Source organism: Vigna unguiculata, chromosome 11 (genome assembly GCF_004118075.2).
Source record: "Vigna unguiculata cultivar IT97K-499-35 chromosome 11, ASM411807v1, whole genome shotgun sequence".
NCBI lineage: Eukaryota > Viridiplantae > Streptophyta > Magnoliopsida > Fabales > Fabaceae > Vigna > Vigna unguiculata.
The window spans coordinates 35,956,530-35,977,344 of NC_040289.1; the positions used below are offsets into that span (position 1 = coordinate 35,956,530).

At 35.1% G+C, this 20,815-nt stretch overlaps 1 protein-coding gene and 1 long non-coding RNA gene across 6 annotated transcripts; one reads left to right on the forward strand and one right to left on the reverse strand.

Moving 5' to 3' along the window:
* Positions 1-3,516: 3,516 nt before the first annotated feature.
* On the reverse strand, positions 3,517-5,754 carry LOC114169880. Its single transcript, XR_003601023.1, has 2 exons — positions 5,596-5,754; positions 3,517-4,596 (listed from the first exon to the last, which is right to left on the reverse strand). It is a non-coding gene; the product is annotated as an uncharacterized LOC114169880 (long non-coding RNA).
* On the forward strand, positions 3,979-15,069 carry LOC114169878 (phototropin-1-like). 5 transcript variants are annotated; one of them, XM_028055258.1, is made up of 24 exons: positions 3,979-4,239; positions 5,639-6,288; positions 6,587-6,769; positions 7,905-7,996; positions 8,170-8,446; positions 8,676-8,898; positions 9,064-9,134; positions 9,388-9,494; positions 9,690-9,739; positions 9,862-9,966; positions 10,130-10,189; positions 10,275-10,364; positions 10,503-10,579; positions 11,013-11,097; positions 11,287-11,367; positions 11,505-11,608; positions 11,743-11,792; positions 12,025-12,131; positions 12,222-12,344; positions 12,985-13,036; positions 13,299-13,411; positions 13,576-13,716; positions 14,275-14,375; positions 14,819-15,040. In XM_028055258.1, exons 2-23 carry the CDS (start codon positions 5,651-5,653, stop codon positions 14,371-14,373), a joined length of 2,928 nt encoding a protein of 975 aa, XP_027911059.1. In that variant the 5' UTR covers positions 3,979-4,239; positions 5,639-5,650; the 3' UTR covers positions 14,374-14,375; positions 14,819-15,040. The 5 variants fall into 5 exon arrangements, with proteins under 5 accessions (XP_027911059.1, XP_027911058.1, XP_027911057.1 ...); XM_028055257.1 differs by lacking the exon at positions 3,979-4,239 and adding an exon at positions 4,335-4,615; XM_028055256.1 differs by lacking the exon at positions 3,979-4,239 and adding an exon at positions 5,159-5,553.
* Positions 15,070-20,815: the final 5,746 nt, after the last annotated feature.

Consider the following 20,815-nt stretch of genomic DNA (forward strand, 5'->3'; position numbering starts at 1 on the left):
AAAATTCAATCCATTTAAAATCCATTTAATGGATATGGATTTCAATCTAATCTATATTTTATATAGTTTATGGATTGGATATCCATTTTATAAATCAAGATTTTTAAATGTGGATAATCCAAAAAATCCAGTCCAAATTTTCAATTAAATTTTTAGTTGGGTTAGACTAAAGATTAAGATGGACTATGCTAAATTCAGACTTGGACGGGCCTTGCTCGACAACCTATACGGATCGGGCAGGCCCGACGACCATAAGAGGTTGGGCGGGCCTAAAGAAATGAACGGGCTAGGCGGGCTCGACAAAGCGAACGAGTCGATCGAGCCCAACGATCCGGAAAATTCGAGTGAGCCCGATGACCCGAACGGGGCAGGCGGGCCCAATGACCTGATGAGCCAGGTGGGCCCGAAGACCCGAATGAGCCAGGCGGGTCTGAAGATCCGAACGGGCCAAGCGGGCCCGATGACCCGAATGGGTCAAGTGGGCTTGAAGAACCAAACGGGTCAGGCAGGCCCAAAGACTCGGATGGGCCCGAATGGGGTGGACGACCTGGACGGGCCCGGCGACCCGGACGGGTCTGACGACCTACACGGGCCTTACGACCCAGATGGGCACGATGACATGAACGAGCGTGTCGACCCGGTCGGGGATTGCGACCTGGACAGGCTCTACGACCCAAACGAGCTCGACGTCCTGGATGGGCCCTATGACCCGGACGGGCCCCACGATCCGAACATGCTCGACGACCCAGATGGGTCCGATGACCCAGACGGGAATGACGAACTTGACGTACCCGGACGGGCCCCACGACTCAAACGTGCCCGACTACCCGATTGGGCCCGACTGTTTGGACGGGTCCGTTCGGGTCGTCTGGCCCGTCTGGCTTGTTTGGCTTGTCCAGGTCGTCGGGCCCATTTGGGTCGTCCGGCCCGTTCGCGTCGTCGAGCCTGTTCGTGTTGTCGGGCCCGTCCGGGTTGTTTGACTCGTCCGGGTCGTCAAGCCCGTTTGGGTCGTCCGTGTCGTCGGGTCCGTCTGGGTCGTCGGGCCCATCCGGGTCATCCGGGCCTTAATGACACAAGTTTTAAAAAATTCAACTTAAATTTCTTTTATAAAAAATGGATTATGGATTTTGAACTTGATCCAAATATTTGGATTAGATTTAAATCTTGATCCAAATATTTGGATCTGAATTTTAAAAAAATCCAAACTACTTCTGCTAAAAAAATAGATTGGGTCAAAAATCTAATCCTATTATTTGGATCTAAAATGGATGTGGATTGGATCATTAAAAATCCAATCCATGCCCAACTCTAGCATCTAGAATGAAGAATTGGATTTTTAGCAAGACAAATAACACTTTGACTATCACTGAACAACGAAGAGTCATCTTGTTATTTTCCTAATTCTTTTAAAAGGTTCTTCAACTATATCTTCTTCTTAGCTGCTTTTAAGATAGATAATTACATACTCAACTTCAGTGGTTGAGAGGGAGATTCTTCCATGAAGGAGAACAACGAAAAATATAAAGGGAGGATTTAGGATGTTAGCATATCAAACTTGGAAACAATTTTCGATGAGGCTAAGAATGAGATCACTTGTAGTTTCATAGACAATTTTAATGTATTTATCAAGCAAGCTTGCATTGTGGATCCTAATTTCACCTTCTCCTCCTTAAATCCTTTAAAAATTGCAATTAGTCATCAAATAGTAGATGAATGATTTACATGTATTTAACATTTAGCATTGTACTCTATTTTAACACTTCATTTCCTTGTCCTTTTAACTTTTGTCTATTAACAAGTTCATTTCTCCTCTAAGTCTTAAAAGATTAGCGTGATTCATCATTTGTCACCCAAAAAAACAGTTAACATTCTTGAACAAGAAGGACTGTATCCCTTTTATTTCTTAAGTATGAAGATCTAATAGAATCAAAATTTAAGATATGAAAAAAAATCAAAATTGTGTTATAATTGAAATATTAAAATATAACTAATCCTATATAAAACATAAAGAATTTAAACTTTTTTCATATGCCACATATAAGTGTAAGAACTTGGTTTTAAATATGTGTAGTCCCTTTATTCCTTTTCGTTTTCAAAGTTTAATTTAGGGTTAAATATGTTTTTGGTCCTTAACTTTCAGTGAATTTTGGAAGTAGTCAATTTTAAAATTTTGGACCAATTTAGTCTTCCATCTTTCGAAATACGTGGATTTAGTCTTTTTAATCAAATTTTGTTAGGTTTATTTAATGTTTCGTACACAATTTAGGATTGTATTTGAGTTGTTTATACTATTTGAAATATTTTTGCTTTAATGTTAAGTCAAATACTAATATGAAACACCTTGAAATGTCAAATAAATTTAACAAAATTTGATTAAAAGGACTAAATTCATGTATTTCGAAAGATGAAGAACTAAATTGGTCAAAAGTTTCAAAATAAACTAATTTCAATATTGACTGAAAGTTAAGGGAACAAAAACACATTTAACCCTTTACTTTATTTAAAAGAAGACTATTTAACACTCTTTTAACATATTCTTGCTAAGATTTTTTATTAAAATATTATAAGTTACAAATTATGAGTAGAAATATAAATTATACGCGAACTTCATTAAATAAAAAAAAATACTAAAGTTTTTACGAAAATATGGATAATTTAAAATTTTCTCACATCTCCTTAAGGTGCAAGAAGAAACGTGAAAGTGTAGAAATTAAAAACCCGTTTAAATGAATAGCCCACTTTCAAGAAATCAAGTTGACATGTGTCTTTTTGTTTTTTGTTTAGGAAATTTCTTTTTGCACCCACATAATTTTCTTCTACACTTTTATAAATATATGAGAAATTCTCATTTCGTCCTTGCCATTTTTCATGAAAAAAAAAAACTTTCATATTTCACAAAAACTTTCTGATTGTATAATATGGGGTATCTTCTGGAGTGTATAGTTCTTTAGTCATTTTTTTTTTTTTGCAAAAAAGAAAATTAAATTGTGGAATCTAGAAGTCATTTTAAGATTATATAACTTAAAAATAATTATTGAGAACTGGGAAATGTAGCACTAAAAAAAGTTATATATGATCGAAAGGACGATAGAAATAGATGAGAGAGAACTAGCGACAGCGACATGAAATGAGATAACTTTCTATGTACTTTCTATCTCTCTGTTCTTACTTTCGCTAACTTTAACATCAAAATCTTTATACATAACACTCGTAATTGCATAATTAGAAACTTACATGTAAATACATAAATTATAAAAGACACATGATCACCGATAAAACACACTTCTGCTATTATCTAATTAGTTTACTGTGCAGTTCTTTTTAAAGTGGGAAAATAAAAACTATATCGAGTGGTATATTTGACATGATGATAAATAACACAAGATAATTGTTTTAATTGAGTGAATTTGTTTGAATATAGCACAGAGTTGGTACTATCTGTGAGATTTCACACTTCATTCAAATCTCTTCTCGTCCAACCATCATGGATAAATGCTGAAGCAAGGGACAGTTGAGTTAATTAAACTCAATAATATATATTCATGTTTTTTCTTTGTTTACAAATTTTGTTCTTGCAATATTGGGAGTAGTTGGTGAATGGTTGGTGTTTAAGCCATAGCAGATCGATGACTTATCCTAGGTATTCTTGATCCTTCACATCACGAAGTTGATGAAAGAACTCCTTCACTTTCAATCATTTTACCATTCAGCAGGCAACTACATAAAAAAGGTAAACATCAATCACCATTTGATACCCACTAAAAGGGAAAAATATACACTTAAACTCAATCTTGAGGATTATTTGTGGTCATGAATCATCCAGCGTCTACCAACATGGTCTCATGTGTCCATTTCACAAGCTTATCCTTGTGACCACCATGCCCTTTCAACAAGCTCCTCTTTTTTTCTTAGATATGCAATACTGCAAGAATTACCCTTGTGCAGGATAGTGGGTATATTAATATTCTATATGTTTTTCAAGACGCAAAAAAGTGAGGATATTTGCCATTTTTGGTTGTCTGATTTTGCATTTGTCCTGGGCTATAAGTCCACAACCTCAGACATAGAAAACCAAACAGTGTTGTCCTTGGAACAAAAGGAGGGTACAGCTAGCCTGCAGAGATTAACATGGTTGTGGAGACTCAGATAATGTTCACGTTCTCTGCTCTTGTTGCTTTTCTTTTTTCACACCCCACTTCCAGACTGGCACTTGCGTTCTGACACCACAAATCATTCAAGGTAAGACCCAGATGAAGATGCAGCATCAGAAGATATATCACTGTTTGGTTCCTCCACTCTGTAAAATTTTGTTTCTCTCAAATGTTTTAGCCCTCCAAAGTGAATAAGGTTGCACCATCATATAGCACACTTTTAGGAATGTCCCATGTGAAATATCCAGACACAGGGATGGGAACCCAAACCTTTCCAACAATGATCAACTTCATCTTTTTCTTCCACCTGTCCTCCTTCTGCACTATAAGCCGTTTCTAGAAATCAGTTTTCTCTCTGTTTAAATTCTATGCAAGTTTCTTTAACAATAAGCAGCAACACAAGCCCCCACCTCCTACCACCGCCAAATTCAGAAGATTTCTGACCCTGCAAAGCACAACAACAGGTATTATTACACTGAGACATTTCTAATCACACACAGCAAGAGGTATTATTACACTGTGAAACATTTCTAATCACACTTATGATTTTCCTTTCATGCTGGAATTAGTTAACTTTTGAACTTTTCTCACAATTCTCTAACTGTCCTTGCACTACGTCAATTTATATCTGGACAGTTTATGAATCAAATCATGGTGGTTTAGGAAGTCATTCTGATTAGTCTGATAGATGGATGACATGAAAAATTCCCCAACATTCATTTCTGTTCCACGCAAGCAGAAGAGGCACTTTTGGCTCAGCACAGCTTTTCATCCAAATTTCTATCCCATCATCACGTGTCCTTCTCTGGGGATTTTCCTCTATCCATTGGGGACACTTGTGTTCTGACATAATTAGCGAAAAACACAGACAGTGTCTTATCTTAGTCCAGTTTCGATGCATTAATTAGTGTCCCCTCCTAAGTAATCAACCTCCACCACTCATTTCAATATCCCACCCTCAAGCAAACAAAATTAGCCTGAGAAAATGTGATGAACCAACAAAATCAAAACCAGCAAAAAGCCCCACACAACTCATCATTCGCTGTGCGAGTCCCACTCCTATCACATGCCCTTGCCATTCCAATTACTAACACTGCACCACCATCATATCATACTTGGACAACATCATATGTTAGTTCCAAAGTACACATCAAACACTGAACTCAATCCCACATCAACAACATGCAGAGATTTAGTATTCATTTCACAGATTTACCACACAACACATCTACTCATGTCTTTTGTTCATACTAGATGTGACCCTAGTCCTTTTGTTTCAAATCTTTTGTTACCAACTAACAATAACAGCACACAAATTATATAGCATGAAACTCATAGTCTTCCATGGATTTTTTATTCTCATTCAACAGCAAAATGCAGGGATTTATTGTCTGTAACTATGGTAACTGAGTATTGACATGTGATTTGCATAGCTAGTTCTTACTTTTTGAGAGATTAATTGTGTGACGTGTGCATGAATGGAGCAGAGAGTGAGAAGAATGGAAGCATTTCCGAGAGACCAACGTGGCTCGCTCGAAGTGTTCAACCCTTCGTCTTCTTACTCCAACGAGAAGCCGGTCAACTCGCCATTGCGCACTCAATCCACGTGGAAGACGTGGATGGAGTCACGCGCCGAGGAGCCACCGGAGGAGCAGCAACGCGGCGGTTCCGATGAGGTCACAGCCACGTCGTGGATGGCGCTAAAGGACTCCACTCCGCCGCTGCCAGCACAGACACTCGCCGCGGTGCTAGGCGAGCCTCCGGCGGAGGTCGGAAATGCCGCGAAGCGCGCCGCGGAATGGGGTCTGGTGCTGAAGACGGACACGGAAACCGGAAAGCCGCAGGGAGTGGCGGTTCGGACCTCCGGCGGGGAGGAGCCGAGCGCGAAGGTGACCGGTGGGTCGAGGAGGGACTCCGGGAACTCCGTTCGGAGCTCCGGCGAGTCCTCCGACGACGGGAGGGAGTACCGGGGAGGAATCCCGAGGGTTTCGGAGGACCTGAGGGACGCTTTGTCGGCGTTTCAACAAACTTTCGTGGTTTCGGATGCTACCAAACCCGATTACCCGATAATGTATGCCAGTGCCGGGTTTTTCAAGATGACGGGTTACACATCAAAGGAAGTCATAGGGAGAAACTGGTACGTCGAAGTTACTTTTTTTTAGAGTGTTAATTTTTTAATCGACAATTAAACTAAATTATGATGATTAAATTAAACAAGTTTTTGCTTGTGGAAGCATTAAAAAACAGAGAAATGAAGTAGAATATGGTTTTATAGTGATATTTAATGAGGGATAATTAAGTGAGAGTAAAGTGAACAGAATAAAAATTGCAACTATTGAATGAAAAAGAAACATGATGAAAGGGTGTCTATAACTGTAATAACTGTAAGGAAAAGGACAATAAGAAAACAATAAACGGGTCGGGTGGGTTGGCAGCCGGTTTTTGCAGGGAGCAGACACGGATCCGGATGATGTGGCAAAGATAAGGGAAGCCTTACAAACGGGTCATACCTACTGTGGAAGGTTACTGAATTACAAGAAGGACGGCACTCCCTTTTGGAACCTTCTCACTATTGCCCCAATCAAGGACCACGATGGCAGAGTCCTTAAATTTATAGGGTACCCCACTTAAACACTTTCTTTACTCATACTTTCTTCTCTATTATTGCTCTAATTAATTATTGTAGCTCATAATTGACACTTCCTTGCTTTGGTCATTGTTCATAACTTGTCCTTTGCAAATTTTAAGATAAGAAACACTCCACACTGATAATGACCCTTCTGTCACACATCCTTTTCTTTCCAATTACAAAATGCCAAACACTGCTCTGTTATGTCTATTATCACTACAAATTTTATATCTCATCATATCATATTTTTATTTATTTATTTATTTATTTATCTATCTACATATATAGTATAATGCATTTCGTATAATAAGTATAATTTTTTTTTCTTGATTATATCCGAACTTCTGTTTTTAGTTAAATTCAAGAGAAAAGGATGTTTCTTTTCGAGGTGTTATTTGAATTTACTTGGTATGGGATAATATATTTGTCCCAAACATTTATGAATATAGGCCATTTTTATCAGTTATATAATGTTAGAGATATTTTAGTACTTAAAAAGGGGGAAGAGTGGGTCACGCTAAACCTGATATGTGACTAGAAAAGGAAACATGAGATGGAGTGATGATGCATGCATTTTTTTTCTTAAATATTTTGCTATTTTAAGCCAAATAATGGATATTGTTCAATCCATATCTTTGTTACTGTTCTTCGAACTATAAAATTCATTATTGCATGAACTGATAAAGACAAAGGGAGGCATTGATTGCACGTGGATCTTTTTTTTTTAAAATTTAGTTTTCAGTTGCACGTGGCTCTTGAGATAATGGAACGTTGGCATGCATCGTTGTCTGATAAAAAACGAATTTCAGAGCTGTGACTGCTCTTTAGAAAATTAATTATTGAAATTTATATAATTTAATGATGTCTTCTAAATGTTTTATGTGTTTGATCATAGTTTTATTTATCAAAGTTTTATTAATAACCATGATTCCTTATTTAACTTTTACAGTGAATCCTTTATTTTAGACCAGTTCCATCAAAAGATGAACACAACAACATCTTTGAAACGTGTACTATTAAGTAAATTTCATGGAAATTGTTCTAAAATGAAAACAAACTCAATTGTATTATGCACACTACTTTAAACTTATATGGCAAGTATTGTTTGTGAACAATGGTGGCAGAATGCAAGTGGAAGTTAGCAAGCATACAGAGGGGACGAAGGAGAAGATGCTACGTCCCAATGGATTACCCGAATCCTTGATTCGATACGATTGTATGTATTGCACATATCCTATCATAAATAGACACAGTTAAACACTATATAAGAATAAAAACCCATAACACCGTATAAAAATAAAAAAATAAAGATCCATAGTACCATTGCGTCAAAATTTTATGATGATTAGACCCGTGTTTCATTGTTATTGTGTCTGATTGATAATGCAGCTCGTCAGAAAGAGAAGGCAAACGGTACAGTATCTGAGTTGTTGCTGGCTGTGAGGAGGCCACGGGCACTGAGTGAATCAGCAGGCCGGCCGTTGATCAGAAAGTCAGCATCCGGTGATGATGTTGAAGAGAAACCAGAAAAGTCATCGAGGAGAAAATCTGAGAGTGTGTCCTCTTTTAGACGCAAATCACATGCAGGTGACACAAGTTCAATGGAGAGAATCACTGAGCTACCTGAAAAGAAACACAAGACATCTCGTCGCCGTTCCTTCATGGGGTACATATATGCATGTTTATGCTCACTTCCTTCCTTGAGTTGTTCATAAAGAAAAAGTCTTTGAACTTCTTTTAGAAAGAGTTTAATTGATGGATTCTTTAACAGAGAAAAAGAAAAATACTACTTTTCCTTGATCATCTGGCTAAAATACAAGCTTTTTGAATGAGTATTGTGATTTGCATTCAAAAAAGAAATCTTGGTCTTTCTAATTTCTTTGTCTGTGCTTCAGGTTCATCAGAAAAAGTCAGTCGAACTTTGGAAGCTTCAATGACGAAGGTGTTATTGAGGATAGTTCTGAGAATAGTGACGAGGATGATGATGAGAGGTCTGGTAGTTTTGATGGCAAAGTAAAGAAGAGGGAAAAGAGAAAGGGTCTTGATCTTGCTACCACACTTGAACGTATTGAGAAGAACTTCGTTATTACTGATCCCAGGCTGCCAGATAACCCAATTGTAAGTTATGGATTAAAGTTTATGAACTACTTATGGATCCCAAGAAGAACTTTGTAAAGCTGAATTACTTAACATGATATTTTAAAGTTATGGATTAAAGTTTATGAAGTTTATTGTTTGTTCAAGCAAGACAAAATCTCATTACTCAACAATTTGGTTTTCCAGATTTTTGCATCTGACAGCTTCTTGGAGCTTACGGAGTATAGTCGTGAAGAAATCTTGGGAAGAAATTGCAGGTATGGTTGAAACTGATACACGCTCATCATACATGAATATCAAGACACTGAAATTGATATTACAGAGTAGTGCATATTGGTGTTGAATGGAAAATTGAAGGATCAATGCAAAAATTCTATAAAAAAAAGAGTGTAGTTGTTGGATTAGAATACGTATAGAGTAAGATACAAAAAAATAAAAAATCAGTAAACTGAACTCTAAAATTATTACAATGACAAAGGGTATTTATTTATATGCTACATGATTATATAGGTTTCTGCAAGGGCCTGAAACTGATCCAGCAACAGTGAGAAAAATTAGAGAGGCCATTGACACTCAAACTGACGTCACGGTGCAACTCATTAATTATACAAAGAGTGGTAAGCTTTACCTTTCTTCAATAAGTTCTCAGAATATTCAATGTCACACTATATTTTCTTTATTAAAAAGAACCAGGAATGATATTGTAGGAAAGGAAAAATATTTCAATATTTTCACATATATCTATGTTTTTTTCATATCATGAATCCTTCTTAGATTCTTCTAATGAAAATCACTATTTAATAACTGTTCAGGTAAAAAGTTCTGGAATTTGTTTCATTTGCAACCTATGCGTGATCAGAAGGTACAGTTTATGATAGTCATCTGAAGGTGTTGTATATTAATGCTGTGCCATATAACTTTTGGATTCGTAGTTATCAAATCTTGGAGCAGAAACAATTTTTTAGTTGTTTCTTTGTTGAACAGGGAGAGGTACAGTACTTCATTGGAGTTCAACTTGATGGTAGTCAACACGTGGAGCCTCTTCACAACCGCATTGCAGAAAATACTGCTAAAGAGGGAGAACAATTGGTCTGGTTTCTATCCATTCAATTGCTTTATTCGTTTAATTTTTTGACTTAAGAGAGTTTTGTGTATAATTTTTTGTTATATATGTAATAGTAAAAAACCTTGTTCATTTTATTGTGCTTTGTACTTTCAAAGTATAACAAATTTATTTGGCATCCATCCTCAGGTGAAGGAAACTGCTGAAAATGTCGATGATGCATTGAGAGAACTTCCAGATGCTAATTTGGTACGTAACGTATAATCCTCATCATCAGTATCCTTTGAAAAGCTCTTGCATTCAGTTTTTCTCATAATATTTTGGCTATCTTCAGAAACCAGAAGATTTATGGATGAATCATTCAAAAGTGGTTCACCCGAAACCACATAGGAGGGATGAAGCTGCATGGAAAGCTATTCAGAAGGTATATATTACTTATGTATTTGAAATTATGTCATATTTTCTGGTATTTCTTGCTATTGCTATTGACTACTAAAAAAATCTAGGAAGTACTCATGTAAGTTACATTTTGCAAATTGATTCTGTGATCATGGTTGTGCAGATCCTAGAAAGTGGAGAGCAGATAGGCTTGAATCATTTTAGGCCAGTTAAACCTTTGGGATCAGGAGATACTGGCAGGTTTTTTTCTTGGTTCTCTTTTGGACTTCCCAACATTTGAAACGTGCATCAACAATTTCATGAGTCTTACGTTAGTTGCTTACTGAAAAACATGTTGTAACTAAATGACTGTGATGATCTTATATGTGTTCGGAATAGTTTATGAGTTTAAGTCTCACATTAATTAGAGATGACAAAGTTATACACTATATAAACTTAATCCCTTATAAACTTAATCACTTAATGTTTTGAGTTAAAATTGGTGTTAATTCTTTATGTGAATTGAGCTCAAATCATATATATATATATATATATATATATATATATATATATATATGATTTCTCCCCAATGATACTCTATTAATTAAAGATTCATCAGTGGTATAAGAGTGGATGGATCGGTATAAGTAAAGTCACTAACTATATTTTTATATCACCTGTTATTGGATTTCAGTGTCTATCTGGTGGAGTTAGGTGAAACTGGCCAATATTTTGCCATGAAGGCTATGGAGAAGGGTATTATGCTCAATCGTAACAAGGTACAACATTAAATTATCTGACACTTTTGTTTTAAGGTGCCACCTCCTACCTTAAACAGTCTTAGAAATGTTTATTAGGAAATTGTTCAGTACTGAGTTGGCTTTGTTTTCTGGTAATACATATACTTTTTATCAGTTAATTAAAAAAAATTCCAAGTGGAACCCTTTTAACAGCAGCTGTAACTACAGGTGCACAGAGCTTGCACAGAGAGAGAGATCCTGGACATGTTGGACCACCCTTTTCTTCCTGCATTATATGCTTCCTTTCAGGTTTATAACTACCTTTATATCCTATTTCATCAAACTCCAAAGTTTCTGCATAGTAGAAAACAAAATTATGCATGCATTTTCTACTTAACTTACTATAAAATGAATTTGACCTTGTTTGAAACTTGATTAATTTGCAGACCAAAACACATGTTTGTTTGATAACCGATTACTGTTCTGGTGGAGAACTGTTCCTTCTTCTTGACCGACAGCCAGCTAAGGTTCTCAGGGAAGATGCAGTGAGGTATATGTCAAAAACTGAAATTTCTTTGGTTTCCTTATTCATCCAACCTTTTCCTTATGTTTCTATACATACGTATATGTTACTTATGCTTCTCTATTTTCCTTTTACTGAAATATTGTGGTTGATAATAATAGATTTTATGCTGCGGAAGTAGTTGTTGCATTGGAGTATCTTCATTGTCAAGGTAGGTTCTTATTCATCACCCAACATGATGAAAATAATTATTATATTTTTTGGGGTAATGATAACACGTGAACTTCTTTTGAACGTGGTAAAGTAGAGTTACACTTAAAATCTACATTTTAACGTGATAACATAATTCTAAATTAAAGTGTATATTAGTTTATGTGAAACTTCCAACATAAAACATTCGGATAACATCTAAGATAATAACATTGTGTGGTGAAAATGTGCAGGTATAATATATCGGGATTTGAAGCCAGAAAATGTGTTACTACAAAGCAGTGGACACGTGTCCCTAACAGATTTTGATTTGTCATGTTTGACATCTTGCAAACCACAGGTATGTTAGAGACAAAAACTTTAGATGATGAAGCTTTTATTTAGAACTGAGACAAATTTATGTTATGGTGGTTGGTTGCATTCTTTACAGCTTCTAGTTCCATCTATAAATGAAAAGAAGAAAGCACAGAAAAGCCAACAACCTCCAATATTTATGGCAGAACCTATGAGAGCATCAAACTCTTTTGTGGGCACAGAAGAGTACATAGCTCCGGTTGGTTGTTTATGGACATACTATTTCTTAAGCAGTAAATTATTTATAGACACCAATTGGCATAAGCACAAAAATGGTGCAATTTTTCTTTTTCAGAATTACACAAATGATGCAAGTTTTAAAGAAATTGAAAAAAAAAATAAACAAGTTATGCTGGTTTGGTATGAAAAAAAGTCGTGTCAACTTAGTATTAGTCAGCTTGACAGATACCAATTTAACATGACTTTGACTCACTAAAGTGAAGTCGTGTCAAATAATTTAAAACTAACACGACTTCGGTTTATATCACAATACTAATTCAATTAAAATTTTAAAAATAAAAGTTATAACAATACGTTAAGTCGTATCAAACTGATACGATTTCATATTTCTTCGTAACGAAGTCGTACTAAGCTACCGCAACTTGTCCATTTTTGTAACATTCTTAAAATTTGCATCCGGTAATTTTGAAAAAAAAAAAGTTGCACAATTTTGGTGCTTTTGCCAACACCAATTTCTTAGGGAAGCATGCGTGACATAGTTAACGTGTTTCACCTTATAATACAAATTGTTGCATTCATGTTGTTATTGAAACTTGCTTGAAGTTTTTGTTTCTAACAATTTGTTGTAAATTGCATTTGACAGTTGAGTGCTTGTGCAGGAAATTATAACTGGTTCAGGCCATACTAGTGCCGTGGATTGGTGGGCTCTTGGTAAATTTTAATTCTTACAATAAACAAAGGCTATTAGGCAACTAAATCAATTTAAAAAACTAGATTTTTTTCAAAAGAAAATTGAATGCATTGTATATTTACTATGTGGTGGATAAGTTTGGGGTTTATCAGTGAAAAAATTTGCCTTAAAGGAATCTTTCTCATCAAAGGGATTGTCATTATCTGAATTCACCGGCCGAAATCAATTCTATTGGTCTCTTTCTCATCATATTTTGACTCTATGCATTACTTTTTTTTTCAGGAATTCTTCTATACGAAATGTTTTTTGGATATACACCATTCAGGGGAAAGACCAGGCAAAGAACATTTACAAATATTCTGCATAAGGACCTTAAATTTCCCAAAAGTAAACAGGTGAGGTTTTTCTGCTGCACATCGACAACTATGTTTGCTTAAATTCATGAGCAAAATATTGGACTTCCAAACGAAATACTTGTGAAAATCTCATCTGGAGATGCATCATGCTGAAAGATTAATGTATGTGTAAATAAGTTAAATAAGATAAAATGGTGATGCAGGTAAGTTTCAGTGCAAAGCAATTAATGTATCGGTTGCTGAACAGAGACCCCAAAAGCAGATTGGGTTCAAGAGAAGGAGCAAATGAAATTAAGAACCATCCATTCTTTCGGGGTGTCAATTGGGCCCTAGTTCGTTGCACGGTAACATCACTTAACTATTGTTTTTTCATGTTTAACTTTGCTCCCTTAGATTGTTCCCTGTATTATTTTTTTTTTCTTGACTCATCATAGTTTTAATACTTTTTTAATTCAATTAAATAGAGTCCATGTGTTATCTTCTGTTAAAGTGTTTCGTTTGGAAATTGTTCTGTATCAAAATTTAGATTTTTTTTTTTTTATTTAGAAAAGGTGTTACGTATCAAAATCAAAAGAATTTTAAGATAAAAGATCACATAGATTTTGATACCTCTAGATCAGAGGAATTCTAAAATAAAATATCACCAATATTTTGATACCTGACAAATTCTGATTTTGACATAGATACCTTCCTCACAACATTAATATTAACTTAAAGAAAGGGTCACATTGACTTTTATAACTATAAAATAGGAACTCTATTGAGTAAAAAGCAAATATAAGGATCAATATTAATCAAAAACTTAAATATAAAGATGAAATTCCTATAATTAAGTATTTATCTAGATCATGTTCCTTATCGTTGTTACATGTTTGATTAGTCGAACATTCTTGTGTTGGCAGAAACCTCCTGAGCTGGATGCACCTCTCTTCGAAATAACTGAAGAAGAAAAGGAAGCCAAGTTTGAAGATCAAGTGCAAGAGCAAATGAGCGTCTTCTGAAGGTTCTATATACACATTAAGAAGCACATGCATTTTTACCTTTTACTCCAAATTAGTTGGAGATTCAATTCTATAAGTGATTTGTTAAACTTGGTTAATGAAAAAAATCAATTAACTTAAAATAAAAGAGTTGAACTAAAAGTAAGTGCGATTAAATTATTTATAAACTAGCTATCATAGTAATTAAAATACGTTAAGGAGTGAATTTCAAACCTAATTCAATCTTACAAAATTGACTTATAAGATAAAATTTGTATTCATTTATATATTTTAAATTAACTTTATCTTTAGTTGATGTAGAACTTTCAATACGAAGTGAATCAAGTTTGAGTAAAACAAAAGAAAAAAGTTCATATGAAATTGAATAGTTTGGGCTAAACCAATTCTTATGAAGTTGAGGCAATTGTTGAATTGGACTCATTTTTCACCTTAAATTGTTGTTTAGTGTTTGCAGGTGAAAGGATGAAAGTTTGATCTAGTCCACAATGATGTTGGAGGTATTATGTAGTAGCCAAGTTGTACAATCGAAGTTCTCAACATTTGTGTGTGTGAGTCGGTGGTTGCCAAGTTAAGGAATCAAAGTTTGGTTATGAAACATGTTCATTGCAAGTTATGAATCGTGTGATAAGTCACCAAGTTGTAACTTTTTTTTGTCTTGTGTGTTTAATTTCCTTGTGCCTTTCATTCTCTGCTTCATTGTCATTGTCATGCCAATGGACACAACATCACAATCATTCATAATTACAAAACAGAAAAATAATTTCTTTTTACATAATTATGTCTGCAAATAATTAAAAACTTTAAATAAAAGCACACAATATATTTAACGGGTTTGATACTTACAAATATTTATTTTCATAAATACTCAAAAAGATATCATTACTTAATATGTAACTTTTTCTAATAAAAATTTCAATTTTTTTTTCTAACAAAAATTGCACTCATCTTATGATTCACAGCTACCCAAATTTCTTAACTCTAAGTTACTTTAACAACTTATAACTACCACTTGTATAAATTCATATTCACACATAGATTTTACAAATATGGTTTCTTAAAAACTATGATTATTGATGGACTATATAATTAAATGTTATTAATGATAAATTAGTGAAGAAATGTAACCGTGTCTAAATGTATGACACATAAAAAGTGATAAAAAGCTAAATGAAATATTTAAGTGAGTTATAAACGAGAGAGTGTTAGTGAAAAATCACAAGTGCATTGGTTACACCTAAGTAATAAATATTGTTCTCTCCATTCATAAAAATACAAACTCTTTTTATATTTTGATCAAACAGTTGGTTTGTAAGAAAAAATTAATATAAAGTATTTACAAATGTCAAGATTACATTTTATCAACTTCATTCTCATGTATACACAGTCATCTCAATTCCAAATTCATGTCAAAATCAATTCACAAGATTACTCAAATTCTATTCCTAGTGACTTTGAACCTAGGATAACTCATCGAGTTCCAATTCTTTGAATTCTTAACAACAACCATGCGTTAAGTTTAAGAGTTTTAAGATTACTAAGGAATAACGTTTTATCCCCGTATATAAGCTCCATTAGGTATTCAATTTCAGTTGTAGGTTCAAAAGATATTTTTTAACACCTTAAGAACCATAAACAAGTTAGAGGTGATCAAGTCACAACAGGCATTAAGTACAAAAATTAAATACCAACAACACAAATTACACTAGAAATCTTTTCATTACATTTAATCTCAACAAATGTGTCTAACTCTCTGTGGTGGAGAATTTAGAGTTTTCAAAAAGAAGAGACAAGGAATAATTAGAACCAAACAAAGGAGGAAAGTCCTTTTCCAAGGTACTAAGCAACTCCTCCAAGCTTCATTTGTGCTCCCCATTTGCATCCACATCTCTCATTCGTAGCCCATCTTCCTTTCCAACGCCAAAAGGGGAAAACCTCCATGGATGAAGGAAAAGACCCAATGAGGAGTGGGAGAGTTTCCTAACACCTCTAGTACCTTCCAAAAGGATCTTCCAAGCATCTAAAGTGTTTCTTTACCATGCAAAATGAGGAATCCCCAAAACTCTCATGGAAGACTTGTATAAACACTCATTTTTTACATGCCAGCGCTCCTTCTACCTACTGTCATATTAGTACCGTCTTCTACCTACTGTCATATTAGTACCGTCTGGCGCAACCAAATAAAATCCAGAACAGTGGCCTCTGCAGAACCACCGCCCAGGGCCACTAATGTACTATCCGACATTAACAGCTTCTGTTGCATGTGATGTCGGACAGTAAACTCCTCAACAACATTGGTTGTTTCCTGATTTTGCGATGCTAAAATTATAAGATTTTAATTTGCGATTGTGGATCACAATTTTGCCACACTTATATATTTGAAAATTATAAATAAATGTGATTGTTGTGATTTAAATTATAATCACAAGCTCCTAAAATATTAACATTATAGTAAAAATTGTGGTGGTAAACTTTATTAAAATCTTAATCATCACTTCCCAAATCTAAATCTTTTATTAACTTGAGAAAATAGTTTAATTCGGTATATCATGGCATATAATATCAAATCACTACATGGTATCATACATTTATTATTCGAGAAAAATCTACCACATTTACTTCATTGGATTTAAAGTTATTTGATGGAAGTGTTTTTCAAGATTACATATATATCTCATTTTATTATTTATTTATAAACATTGACATTGCATTATTAAGTTTCATGCGTAATGTGTAAGGCCCATTAATTTTGGCTTACTATTTTCTATCCTAGAGCAAAGGGTTGCCCCTTGTGCTTGGGCCTAGAGTTGGCCCAACTGATAAAACCCGTTTCAGTTGCCCTAACGCTTCACTTTCTTTGCATTCACAGAACATTCAGCCGTTCCTCCCCACTGTACCGCTAGAGCTCTGCTAGGGTTTTGACCCCCCACCTCGAACCAGTTCGCCTAGAAGCTCTAGTAGTGATTCTTCTTCCACGTAAGTAACTCTGACCCTACCATCTTTACTTCCTGAGCTATTCTTCGCGTTTTACCGTTTAGGGTTTGATCTAATCTCGCTTTCTCCCACTGTTCCGCTGTTTCGCCAGTTCTTCAAGTCCATCACTCGAGCTGCTGTGCTCCGAGGTTCTGCGTTGAAGTTCGGTCAGCTTTTCCCAGGTACGGGAAGTTAGGGTTCCAGTCTTTTTGGTGTTGTTTTGGCTGTTCTTGAGTTAGTTACTGATTGTATGAATAAATCCTTCGGTTTGGTGTGATTGAATGCTTTGTATGCTTGGTGGTTCGATAGATATGGCTGTTGCAGGGTGAAATAGTGGCGAGACCTGGTAATCTCGCCCAAGCGAGCTAGTCTCGCCTAGGCGAGACAAACAGGGATTCGCCCAGGCTAGCTTGCACGAGAGGTCGCTCAGGCGACCCGCTCAAAAATTTGAGCGAGCAGGTAACTCGCCCAGGCGAGAGGGGTCTCGCCTAAGCGAGATCCCGCGTTGCTCACGTCCCTGATCTTGTGCCCTCGCCTAGGCGGAGGGGGAACTCGCCTGAGCGAGACTGTCTCGCTTGGGCGAGACCCCTCAGCCTGAGCGAGGAGCTGGGCGAGACAGTGCTGTGTTTGGATGTTTGTTGATTCCTGAATGGTCTGTTTTGGTTGAGTATGATTGTATGTGAGTGATATGTATATAATGGAGTATGAAGTATGTTTGGCATGATTCATGAATTGTAGATGATAGGTTGGTATGAGAATCGGCATGTGAATTAAATGAGACGGATAATATTAAAGTGGCATGATAACATGATGAGTTGGACCTTATTTACATGGATAAACTTTGAGATGTTGGAAATGAGTGGGGCCTGGATCACGAGAGGCGTTGGCTTTAAAGGTTGGTACGAGTGATGTACATCTATGCTTGGTAATTATTATTCGGTTATGTGAATGAGGTCGATATGTGTCAGTGCATAATTCCTTGGGGTCTCTAGGTGAGCCTTCCAGGGTTGCGCTTCAGTGGTCGGGACGTAATCCCATGGCCCTTGTTAGTGGGTGTTCATGGTGGTGCCCCATCTGTATAACTAGGTAAGGATTCAAGTTAAGGTTGCATCCTGACACTTTAAGGAGCCAGTTAGTCTCACTTAGAGCGGACTGACTTCTGTGGTGAGAGTAGCAGGAGGCCTGAAATTCATTAAGGGCTAACCTTGTGGTGAGGAAAATTGATTCATTGTAACACTTGCAACACTTTGCTCGGGGGTGAGCAGCTCAGGGGTGAGCAGCTCAGGGGTGAGCAGAGGTATCCACCACAGGTGCGGGCATCCGCTGAATCCGACCAAGTTATACGTATCCGGATGAGTCGAGTCGAGTCGTAGTGTATTGAATGAAGAGTCATAACATGTTTGGTTGTTATATGGTTAGTAGATGATGAAAATATATATTTGATTGTATGATGAATATGTGTTGGCTCTAGCTTACCCGTTTTGTTGCATGGTTGTGTTGTATGTGGTTGTTCTTCCTTGCGATGATCATCAACTTGGTTGATGGGGGCAGATGGGCAAGGTTCTCGTGGTCAGCAAGGGAACGGTGATTCAGCAGCTTAACCATTTGGGCTGGAGTCATTTTATTCATGATTTCCTTAGGGCTACGGTCCCTGTATCGTCTTATGATTTCTTACTCTACACACCTTGTTAGAATTGTATCTGTTTTATGTTGGCATCGTGGTGTGCCAGGTTGTAGGGGTTGCGTTAAGGACCCCGAGACTACGCTGTTATACTTTATCGCGTGACGTTTCCTTTAATTTCGTTTAATAATTAAATGGGACGTTACATAATATATTTTTACAAAATTAATTTATGATTAAATATGTTTTTAGTTATTGAATTTTAATGTCAAATTGGAATTTATCTTTGTTCGAGAATTTATAATTTTAGTTTCCAAACTTTAGAAATAAATAGATATAGTCATTTTAACTCAATTATGTTAAAAAATTTGAGTATCAAACATGTTTCACAATTAACATTGGAACAAGTCAAATTATGTAAACAACTCAACTTCTAACATAAAATGTATTTAACATGGTAAAAACATTTAACATAATTGAGTTAAAAAGACTATATTCATTCATTTTTAGAATTTGAAGACAAAAATATATCAATTTCTAACATGAACTTCTAATTTTACATCAAAATTCAAAGACTATAAAAACATATTTAATCTATTAATTTATCGGACGAAGTCTGTATTTATTTTTGTATTATAAATTTATTTTACTTTTAGGTTAATATAAAATCTCGTACATGATCCTTCACACTAAAACATAAATATCTCTGCTAATAATTATTTGCATTGTGTCATAAAACACAAGAACATTAATGTAATTAGAAAATAGAAAAAACAACAATTTAGTTCTATTCATTTAAATCAGTCACGACAACTTACAAAATTTTCATTCATTTATCATCTTTTTCACTTTATTTTACCAAATCCAAAAATAGAAAAACCAACAACTTGTTTCTATTCATTTAAATCAATCACGACAATTTACAACATTTTCATCCATTTCTCATCTTTTTCACTTTATTTTATCAAAATCAAAAAAAGAGTGATTTTCATTTTCTCTTATTCTCTTTTTTTTATCTACCTATTTCCCATTTTCTCACTTTTCATCTCCTCGTCCAACCAAAGCATTAAATTATGTGCTTTCAACTTTTCAAATTGTATTGACCTTTTACCCTAGACAGAGATTGAAACATCATATAAATGCAAATACTTAATGTTTGGGAAGTTTTAAGTAAGAAATTAAGTTGAGTTAAACTTAACTAGAATTGAAAAATAAAATATTATAGCTTTTAAGTCAAATGAATTTTGCTTATAACAAATATATTGATACAAGCTGGTTTGATCGTTTGAACTAAAATTCAAATGCATCTTTAATAACTTTGGATTTTAAGAAATTAAAAGAATTGAAACAAACAATTTATTATAGTTTTTAACACTTTGAAGTGAATTTTATTTTTAAAATATATTTAAAAATAAATAGTAAATATGTTAGTACACTCTTTAACCAGAAACTAAAGTTAATTTGTATTTAAAATTTGATTTGAATGTTAAGTTATTTCTTTATTGTTCACTAAGATAAAAATGAAAAAAAAAAAAAAGCTTACGAATAAATAAAAGTTGGCAACGACCTCCAAAGTAGTAATTGTGTACAAAACTTTTGCGTGTTACGAATCCCATTTCTCAATAATACAACTCATTATTTCTTATTTATAACCAAATAACGAGGATGCAATTATGGCTTCCCTTATTCCTATATACTCATCAAATTAAAAAAACATAACTTTTTTCTTTTTTTTCTTTTTCACTTTATTGCTAATGGATCTGTGCTTGCTTTTCATCCTTTATAGTTTTGGGATAAAAAAAGTTACCACAGAGATGAAGATTGAATAGAAAACAGAAAACTTCAACTATT